General features: G+C 39.7%; 2 protein-coding genes across 2 annotated transcripts; both read right to left on the minus strand.

Annotated features, from left to right (window-relative positions):
• Window positions 1-4,286: 4,286 nt before the first annotated feature.
• Window positions 4,287-5,862, minus strand: LOC102195422 (protein THEM6-like). The gene is made up of 3 exons (XM_005742540.2): window positions 5,742-5,862; window positions 4,699-5,203; window positions 4,287-4,554 (listed from the first exon to the last, which is right to left on the minus strand). Exons 2-3 carry the CDS (start codon window positions 5,197-5,199, stop codon window positions 4,447-4,449), a joined length of 609 nt encoding a protein of 202 aa, XP_005742597.1. The 5' UTR covers window positions 5,200-5,203; window positions 5,742-5,862; the 3' UTR covers window positions 4,287-4,446.
• A 1,760-nt stretch (window positions 5,863-7,622) lies between these two features.
• LOC102195716 (protein THEM6-like) lies at window positions 7,623-10,122 on the minus strand. Its single transcript, XM_005742541.2, has 3 exons — window positions 10,012-10,122; window positions 8,114-8,621; window positions 7,623-8,030 (listed from the first exon to the last, which is right to left on the minus strand). Exons 2-3 carry the CDS (start codon window positions 8,615-8,617, stop codon window positions 7,923-7,925), a joined length of 612 nt encoding a protein of 203 aa, XP_005742598.1. The 5' UTR covers window positions 8,618-8,621; window positions 10,012-10,122; the 3' UTR covers window positions 7,623-7,922.
• Window positions 10,123-10,616: the final 494 nt, after the last annotated feature.

Below are 10,616 nucleotides of genomic sequence, written 5' to 3' on the forward strand. Positions count from 1 at the left end.
AGATATAGAAAAAAGAAGAAAAGGGTTAAACAGTTCCAAGTTCCAAAAAATCTGATTTTTTTTGGGCTATTTAAGGAAGGAAGGCAGCTGTTGTACCTGCTGGTTTTAGCCTTTGCTCAGTGAGTAAAATGGGTCGTTCCAGACATTGCATCGAGGGAGAAAAAACTTTGATCAGAAAGTTGATTGGATAGAGGAAAACTTAAAAAGAAGTGCAGAAAATAATTGGCTGCTCAGCTAAAAAGATCTCAAATGCTTTGAAATGGGAAAGAAAACCCGAAACACGTGGTAGAAAAAGGAATACTACCATCCGCCTAGATCATAGAATAACAATAATGGCAAAGAAGCATCCAGTGATGAGCTCCAGAGAAATAAAAAAAGATCTCCATTTACTTGTGAGAACTTCAGTAATCAGAAGATGCTTATGTGAAGCCAAACTATTAGGAAGAAACCTTCATAAAGCACCACTGCTGAAAAAAACACATGTATTGAAAAGGTGACAGTTTGCCAAAGAACACATTGACTGGCCTAAAGAGAAGTGGTGCGATATTCTGTGGACAGATGAGAGTAAGATTGTTCTTATTGGGCGTAAAGGCCACTGAATACAAGCCACAGTACACTTTGAAGAAAGTAAAACATGGAGGTGCAAGCATAATAGTTTGGGGCTGTTTCTCATACTTTGGAGTGGGGCCCATTTATCACATAACAGGCACCATGGACCAGTTTCAGTACCTAAAAATACTGGAAGAGCTCGTGTTGCCTTATGCTGACCCTTAAAATGGGTGTTTCAGCAGGAAAACACCCCAAACACACCAGCAAGCGGGCAATATCCTGGTTCCAGACAAAAACAGATTGATATCATGAAGTGGCCAGCCCAATCCCCAGACCTCAATCCGATTGAGAATTAGTGGTGTGACCTCAAAAATTCTGTTCTTAAAGCAAAACCCAAGAATGCAGAAGATCTGTGGAATGTGGTCCAGTCAGCGTGGAGGCAAGTCTAAAATGTTAGTTGTAGATCAGTATATACGGATATACAACTTAATATTAGTTCAGTGCCTAAAGGAAAAAGCCAAATCCTCATTTCATTTTCATTTTATACTATAAAAATTCCAGTTTGTGAATGAAAATGAAGACACTGCTATTTTTGTGAATGATCTAATATTCTTTTTCTTCATTTTCAGTAAAGAAAAGAAAAGAAAACAATGTTCATGTTTTTATCTGGGATTCCAGTGCCTTTGTATATATGGAAATACATGCTATTATCATCTCCAAAAATGTTAGCGCACTTATGCAAATATGTGATGTCTTGATGAATCGAGCAGATATTTGAAGTTTACACAGCACCATTCTCGCATGAAAATATCTTATAAGTTTATTTTGTGCCCCAGAAAGAGTAATATTTCAAACTCTGCCACTCTGTGTTCCTCCGCCACTGCCTCGTTTGAATTTTGGACGAAATGGATTCTGGGATATTGCATTTCGTCATTTCGAACGGCTTGGAGACCAGAACAGCCAATCAGATGTTTTTGCATCCAAGTCTGTGATTGGCTGGTTTTGTGGCACAACTTTTTTTTTTTTTAAACTTTATTTGTGGCACAACTATAACGGTGTAGAGAAAGAGTTGAGCGCGCACGGGCAGAAATGTTGAGCGTGAGCAACACATTTTGAGCAAGCGCAAATGCAAAAACTGAGCGAGAAGGGCTGCTATTGTGTGTGTGTGTGACCTCAGGAGGAGGAATTTGACTTTTGCACGCAGGAATGAATTTTGTTCACTCAAATTCAGCTTTTCGTCGCTCAAAATAAATTTCTCCTCAAAATACAACACTTGCACCTGCAAACTTGTTTTTACGTGCGCTCAGAATAGTGGCACAAAAATAACGCCATACAAATGCGCTAAACGTCACAAATCTCTAAAAACTCCCTCTCTCTCTTTTTCTACTCTCTCGCTCTCTCTAGCCATCACTCCTAAAACTTCACCCTCTTCCTAAACAACCAAATGTCATGTCGCCATATCATTTTTCGATTGGTCGACATGGTGCATTTTTCCACCAACACGAATCATAAGCAGAGTGCTTGCTAGCGCTGTCCTTAGACAGTAAACGTGGCAAAACTATTCAGGAAAAAACGCCGCGTATATATTGTTTATCATGACTCTGGTTTTACGTGGCCTATCAACACAATTTAAAAACTGGTATATATATTACTCGTTACTGAAAAAAGTAACGCCGTTACTTGTATGGGGTAACGCCATTACAAGTAACCGTTACCAATTCCCCTAATTCCGCCGTTACCCCTAATTCCCATCACTGGTCTACATATACATCATTTCGAATGTGGGCTGTGCTGTTTTAGGACAGTGACATGTCTGACACTAACCATGTACCAGTGCCTGAGAACACTGGTGTGGAGGGGGAGATTGCATTCAGACTTCTGAGTTTGAATGCAAAGCAAATGTGTTGTTTAAACTAGAGACAGCTCTTGTGACTGAACAATAAATACTGTTCTGGGAACGAATTAGATTTTACAGTGACAATGAATCTTCCATCGTTTGTTGCATGTTTAAAATCTCAGTTTCCCTGTACACTTGACACAGCTGTCAATGCCCATGATATTGAGATGTTCTTTGTAGATGTGCCTGTATTGTTGACTGCTTTGAAATTTACATTGAAAACCTGAAAGCAAGGTCAGAAACATATTCTAATTACAAACATTGCTATACAATGAAATGAAAAGAGTTGAGTGTGGAAGAAATGGCAACAATGTGAAGGTGATTGTGTATTTCTGACATTATTTTTGTCTTTTCTGGAGTATAATGAAACCCACATTTTGGAAATTACACCTGTGCCTGTACATCCTTGGGCTCTTGGTCACTGATGGGGGGACTTTTCTAAATGGATTAAAATGTCACAATTGTTGGCACTTTCACGTTGAAGGATTTTGAATGGATATCATTACTTTGACGATCACATTTTTAATCTGGACTCGTTATCTACAAATAGTAGTAGTAGTAACTAAAACTGTAAAAAGCACATTTTCCTGTAAAAACAAGATTAATTTGGTGATGGAAAAATTAAATGCATAAAGCTACAGCATCTAAACATATAACTATAAAAGCCCTGTACTTATGGTTTTTGAAAGTTGCAAATGCTGCTTTTCTAGCTCTGAACAACAATGGAAAAACTCAAAGTCAGAAATTTTAGATTTACATGCCAAACGTTAACTGTTAAATGATCACCTAAAGGCTGTTTAAGATAAATTAAGTACATTAGCTGTAAAAATGTCCCGTGAAGTTCTACAAACCAAACTGCATGTGTACTTTGCTCACAAAGACAAAAACAGTGACCCAAACAGTTTCCAGAGCATTTTTAATTGAAAAAAAATGCACTTACATGTTAACAAACACAATAAATAAATTTTGATACATTTCAATCAATCATAAATAGTTGGAACTTAAACAGAGAATGTATAACTTCAAACTAAAAAGAATCTGGTGATCAGTGCATCAACAACATAAATAAAACAGATTAGACATCTTTAAAAATAAAATTGGATCTCCTTCACACAGAACAGTACATTACTTTGGTCACAAAGGAAAAACTCCGATGCGTTAACGAGAACATCTTTCAAATGACCCCCTCAGTGGACTCAAACATCACTCAGACATTCATTGGTAATTGTGCGTTGCAGGTTTTGAAAAGTTGCCAGCAACCTCATGTTTGCGCATTACACCCGTCAATCGAAAATATAAGCACGCTCTCATAAAATGACACGCAGGCCTGATTGAGGGGCTGTCCTTTTAAAAGCAGGTATTTTAATTCTTCATTGCACCGATATATTCATCCCTCATAAGAATTTTTGTTTTCTCCCTTAGGTTAATAATAACTTTGTGCAAAATACTGATAGGGAAATTAAAACAATCGTCAGCACATGTTCATTATATCCATTCAAGTATTTCATTGCACCCATGTCTTTTTTTTGGTGAAAAGTTATAATGCGTTCTAAACTACTAGAAACAGGCACAAAAATATTCTGGTTGTTTCAAAACATGCATTGACGTCAGTGGAAGATTACATTTTGTTCTACATGCTTATCTGAGGTTAGAGGATTTTGCTGAATGAGAATGAAGATGTGTAATGCTGGTCTACTTACAGTCAACTACTGAATAAGCTGCAAGGGTAAAGCTACAAACGCCATTGTGATCCATTTACATACAGAGCATTTGAAACCTTACAGTTCAAGTTTTCATGTTCAGCTCCCCTCGGGTCAAAGAACTTCACGTCTTACAAAAATACACAGCAGGTAGGATTTATTCAAAACAGAGATACTTCTGGAAGTCAACTAAAACACTCTACAATGTTTAAGTGTTTGTGTGCATGTATATGTGCGTGCAATGCTATATATGATATGAAATGTGTCGACACTCATGATACGCAGCGTCATGGTGTGGCTTCACTTGTTCTTTCCCTCTAGTCCACTCTCTGCTCTCAGGGCTTGGCTGCTGGCCGCAATGAAGTTCATCCAGTGTTTGAGGTCCTCCGGAAACTCTGGGCACTCGATCTATAAGCGGACAAAGTGTTAGATGAATAAAATTGATTAATCAGCCAATAATACTCATAGTTTTGTGATACTAAAATGTGATGATTTTGTGGATTCTACTCCTGAACAGAAGCACTTTGAGGATGACGCCACCACTTCCCTTACCTTCTTTTTGCAGATAAATTCAATGATGGTTTCGGGGCTGCAGTGCACCACATTCTGCCTACAGAGCATGATCGCAGAGACGAAGCCATCTTTCTTGGATACAAAACGCTGCTCCAAGTAAAAGGCTTTCTCGTCCCAGCCCAAAACTTTGGTCCGAATCTCAAAAGCCTCACGGAAGACCAAGGAGCGGCGGTACCGGATGGTAGACGCCCCTACCACCAATTTCGCCCCCAGTTTGCGTGAGGCCATGAACAGTCCGTTTCTCATGTAATGGTGAAAGCGTGCAAAGTCACACTCCCTCAGATACCGAGAGTTGTTCATGTGGCCCAAGTAGTCCAAATCATGTGGAAGGACCATGCCTTCGATGCTCTGCTCGGCTAAAATGTCCCGTATCCTGGGCTGGAACCATGCCTGGATGAACACCTGGGCCCCTCGCAGGAAGTACCAAACATCCAGGCTGCAGAAGAGCAGGAGGAGGGCACCCAACGCCAACAGCAACATCTCTCTGGAGAAATAGTTCAAATATTAGCATCAAAAATGAAAACCTTAGTCTTTAGAAAAGAACGTGTTTATTTGCAATGTTACAGTCATTATCTTTTATCTTCTTTTTTTAAATTAAAAAAAATAAGCATTTTTTTTAAAGAGTCTAAATTGATGATTGCCTTCAGGATTAAAATAAATGCATCTTTGACCTCATCAATGACAGTGCAGATGTGGGGGGGGGAAGAGATCAGTGTTCCCCTCCTTACACTGACTTGAAATTAACCTGGCTAAAAATACAGAAGCAGCATATTTTCACAAGCAATCGATTCAACCTTGAGGGGATTGTAAAGCTAACGCTTCTCCTTTAAAATGAACGGCCTGCAGATTGCTGTCAAAGCCAAATCTGTTAGCTTAGCCGCTAGCTGCCAGCAGCCGGTGCCCTCGGAATTAAAGCGAGCACAGCCTCCTCGCACAGCCGCCACACTTCAGTTCACCATATCAGACATTAAGCGTCAACCATACAGACGGCAGAAGTATCTTTTAATGCCCGTGAAACTCACTGCGCGTCCTGAAGAAAGTGCTATCATGGAAAGCGGTGCAACTTGAAGAAACCGGTAGAATCAATGAACATAATTTCCGGGTGTATGACGACAAGAAGCCTTATTGGTTGACCTGTCGGCATGGTTACACGAAAACGTTTTCGCGTTTTCCAGGGATTGGCGATGCCACAGTTACACGTGATTTAGTTACTTATTTGTTTTATATCTTAATTTGTTCATTTGAACCTTGGTTAACACAGAGACGGTATGTAAGGTCGTTCCGTGCGCCCTTTCATTCACCAGAAGTTACTCTTTACTTTGTATAAGACAAAATAGTGCTTTTTAAACATAGCACTGCCAATAAATAAAAACATATTAATAATAATAAAACTATTTTATTATATTTTATGGTACGAGAGTTAGTTTTTTTTTTTTTAATGTTCTAATTAGTTTCCGCTCCTAGACAGCTTTCTCCTTTCAGTTGAATTTGCATCTTATTAATATAATATGAAGGGTATTTGTCAGGTAGATTTCAGAGATTCAGAATAGTAATTACAACACAGCACTTTGTGGAGGAATTTGACTCATAAGGCCATTCCAAGTCTCAACAAATGTATGTATCAAATCCTCAAAAGGCAAGACTATAGAAATATTTCTTTTAGTTTAGTTTGTTTTGTCAGTAGACAACAACATCTCAATTACTATGTTTTGAAATTATTTTTATTGCAGTGAATATTTTTCTTCACTCATAGTTTGTAGCTTTGCTTCTTTGTTGGGACACTTTTTATTGTAAGGTAAAAATCCTACAATAATTCAGAGAAAACCTAACAATCAGATGACTTCCTATGAGCAAGCACTTGGTGACAGTGGGAAGGAAAAACCACCAACAGAACCAGGCTCAGTGAGGGGCAGCCATCTGCTGTTACCAGTTGGAGAGAGGGGATGGACAGGACAAAAAGGGATAGGCTGTAAAAGTGTAAAATACGTAAGGCTTATGGCCAATAATGATACTTAGTCTACACGTGGCACCTTAGTTACAGAGTAACAATGTACTGGATTGACTTTATCTACTTTTATGAATAGTGTAGATAGTGTATTCTTTTCCGGGTACTTTTTCCCCCACTGTTACAAACCTCTGAACCAATTCTAGTTTACAGTGGACATAAAAAGTGTACACAGCCCTGTTAAAATGCCAGGTTTTTGTGACATTCAATGGTATTAACTCAAAATTTGCTTCAACAAAGTATTAGGTTTTCTCCATGGGTTGTCTCAGAGTACTCAGATTTCCTCCCACAGTCCAAAGACATGCAGTTGTGGTGGTTAACTGGTGATTCTAAATGGCTCATAGGTTTAAAAGGTTGTCTGACTCTTGGCGTTAACTCTGCGACAGACTGGCGACCTGTCCAGGGTGTACCGCACCTCTTGCCCTATGGTAGATAGGCTCCAGCCCCCTGAAGTGGGGGTGAACTGACGGAAGAATTGTACAGGTTTCAGGTGACATGAAAAGTGAGAAGAGTTTTGGATTGATTTATTGTGGTCTTATTTTTTACATCAAGAAAAACTGGTATTGAATCTGTTCTCACTTGTAACCGCCAGTCAGCCGTGTGCATGAGAAGTGTTTGTGACATGCTTTATGACTCAGTGTCCAGGCAGCATTCATGACACAGTCGTTCTGACTGAATTTTCAGCTTACTTTTTAAGTTTTGCATGAAATCTGTGGATGTTACAAAGGCTGATGTGTCCTGGCGGTTCTGGTCATGCAAACATGTAAACTGTGTGATCATCCCATCACTCAAGCATGATGTCATTCCCTGCTACACCTGTTCACACTGCAACACACACACTCTCATATAAAGTAGTTTAATCTCTTCCCATTTGGTTATAGTAAAAACTTCAAACCAATTTCCTGAATTCGTTTTATTGCTGTCACACCACATCATAACACACCTTATAAAACTGTATTACTTATATTTTATTATTATTATTTTTACCATAACTGTCAACCTCTCAGAATAATGTAGTGTGCTGTTATCAAGTGTTTCATATCTGCAAATGTTGGAATTTAAATAAAGCTTGTTGTACAAAGTGCAGGCACAAGTGTGTTTAAGTGAAGAGATTCTGAATAGGAGAAGACTTTCCTCCTGGGCTTGTAAACAGGCTGACTCACAAGACGCCACTTTTAATATCTGCCCATGAAAGGTTTTATTTGTTCTTCTCCTCCAGGCCGATCTCAGCCCTGAGGGCCTGGCTGCTGGCAGAGATGAAGTTGACCCAGTGCTGAAGATCCTCTGGAAACTCAGGGCACTCCACCTGCAGCGTGCAAAACACAAGCTCAATGTTATTCAGCGGGACAGCGTGTGTAACTCATGCATCTGTGTGGTTTCCTCCCTTACCTTTCTTTTGCACAGGTGCTGCAGAATCTTGTCCGGGCTGCTGCGTATGACACTCTGCTTGCAGTACATCACGGCACACACCAAGCCATCTTTTGTCGACACGAATCTCTGCTCAAGGAAAAAGGCTTTGTCGTCCCAAGTGACGATGCGACTGCGCAGCTCATAACCCTCTCCGATACACAGAGCCCTGCGATAACGAATGGTTGTGGCCCCCACAACCATTGAAGCCTTGAGGGTCCGCACAGCCTTAAACACTCCGTTACGCATGTAGAGAGAGAAGCGAGCAAAGTCACATTCCCGGAGGTACCGAGCATTGTTCATGTGGCACATGTCGATGTCATGGGGAGTGACCCGGCCTGTTAGGACCTGCTCCGCAGTGATGTCCCAGACTGGAGGCTGAAACCAGGCCCGCAGGATGACCGCTGCGGCCCGCAGGAAGTACCACACATCCACAATGCAGAAGAGAGCCAGCAAGATGGCGAGCACCCACAGCACCCACCACATCTCTCTAGGGAAAAGACATTAATATTTATTAGTATTAATATTGTCATTAAGTGAGATGTATAAAAAGACAAGTCAGCCTAACAAATAATGAGCATAACCGAAGACAGACAGTGTTTCCCCTATTCAACAGACAGACATTTTAGTCCAAAAACAGAAATGAAAATAAATAAAATATTTAGGGTCAAACACGGGCTCAGTGTGTGTTCACCGTTTAACACCCAGCTGGTCCAGCAGGGTGCTACTATGGTCTGACTTCCATAGTAATGAAAAGGGTAAGTAGTAGCCAGGTACTGCTAATCAAATGTGCTTAATCAGTAAGTGAGAGCACCCCTGTAAAACCAGGGGATTTTTGCTGGTTTGGAGCATTCAGGTGTGTGTTAAAAAAAACAACAACAGTTTTTCTTGGGCAGGATCTGGCAGCAAATTCACCTAAAGGTGAGACCATGCAGAAATCAGAGAAACTGCAAACCCCCCCCAAAAAAGAAAAAAAAAGTCATGGGGTGTATTTAGGTTTTTAACATAATTAAAAGAAAGTATTACTACTAGTAAGTAAGTAGATGACAGAATTAGCCTGTTATCTTTGTAGGTATTGACTTGTAATATGCATGAATTTATTAGCTGGGCATGTACTGCAGCTGATTACTTGAGGTGGATCCTCGTTTTCCCCTTTTAGCACATATAAGACAGCATCAGTAGCCCGACCCACAGTGACTTATGCTTAGAGTAAACGCTTACATGTTTCACACTTATTTACAAATTCCTAAAATGAAGACTATTATTTCTCACTTGTTTTTTATTTCATGAAACACAAGTGAATATTTTGCCTCTTCTCCCTGCAGCATGCTGTTGTGATTTAATCAGTTTAATCCAGTGTTTGTGTGTCCACACCTTTCTGGAGGCACTTCTTCCATTATTGTGAAGGGCAAATGGGGAATCTCTACAGATCCGCTGTGATGTACTCCATTTTCAAAACGAGTTTCTACTTTCGCAACACTTGTGCACTGATTTAACAAATCGTTAGGATAAACCGGTGCTGCAGGAAAGACAGGCTGCCTCTGCAAAAGCCGCACGTCTTAAGTGCACATGCAGCTCAGAGAAAATGAAAAGACTGATACTTTTATTTAGATTTTAACGTAATTTAGTTATCCTTGATTCTCAGTGCTACCTATATGACTACCAAAGTTAAGGTTTGTGTGATATTTTATTACGGCATCCACTAACTTTTATTTCATTTAGATTAAACTACGGTTACGACCAACGTTCAGGGTGGGCTAAGTAAAAACACCGGTTTGTGCGGGCATTAAGTGCATTTTTAGTAAAAACAAGTTAAAGACAGTGGGAAAAGACGAATAACCGTCAACGTGTTTACGCTTTACAATAGGTAAAGTGCTCACCTGCTGTCCGCTTCGTCCTGTTCAGACTCAAATCTGTCGAGTCGACACCGCTCAGAGCGCTGGGCACAAGTAAAGCAAAAAGCGATAAACGCGGATAATACTCTTCCGGTGATGGTCTTCAAAATAAAAGCATGTTTACAATATTGCGTTAGAAATTCAACCCGAAAGGACGTAAGCAGGCTTAAAACCAAACAGCTTAATTTGTAATGACATAATGTTTTAAAATGACCTATAACTGTACAATGATGTTAAGTGCTCAATGTTTTTCCAACCTCGTTGACATTTAATTTGAAGGCTTCAGTGATTCACTTCGTGCCATTTAGACGTGATGTAAGAGGAAATGGCGGCGGTGATTGGTTATTTATTAACCTATTACACTTGACAGAAGTCCGCAAACAGCAAACATGGTGGTAGAAGAAACTTCATAAGAAGCTTTTTAAAACCTTTATGTTATTGCACATTTAGCAAATCTTTAAAATAAATTTAAAAAAATGCAGCTTTATGTCAGAGACCATTGGAATTTTATTTTAATTTTAATATTTTTAAAACTCAGACCCATTGTTCCAGTGAAAGAAACTCCTCATGCTTCTGCATACCGAGATATT

This window comes from Pundamilia nyererei, unplaced genomic scaffold, assembly GCF_000239375.1.
Source record: "Pundamilia nyererei isolate P.nyererei 1_Seehausen unplaced genomic scaffold, PunNye1.0 scaffold00121, whole genome shotgun sequence".
Taxonomy (NCBI): Eukaryota; Metazoa; Chordata; class Actinopteri; order Cichliformes; family Cichlidae; genus Pundamilia; species Pundamilia nyererei.

Bases quoted from the DNA above. Each gene is read 5' to 3' on its own strand.
- LOC102195716 (XM_005742541.2), bottom strand. From the start codon at position 8,617: ATGTGGTGGGTGCTGTGGGTGCTCGCCATCTTGCTGGCTCTCTTCTGC. The intron at 8,031-8,113 runs GTAAGGGAGGAA...TGCACGCTGCAG, and splicing joins AGCACCTGTGCAAAAGAAAG to GTGGAGTGCCCTGAGTTTCC.
- LOC102195422 (XM_005742540.2), bottom strand. From the start codon at position 5,199: ATGTTGCTGTTGGCGTTGGGTGCCCTCCTCCTGCTCTTCTGCAGCCTG. The intron at 4,555-4,698 runs GTAAGGGAAGTG...GTCCGCTTATAG, and splicing joins AATTTATCTGCAAAAAGAAG to ATCGAGTGCCCAGAGTTTCC.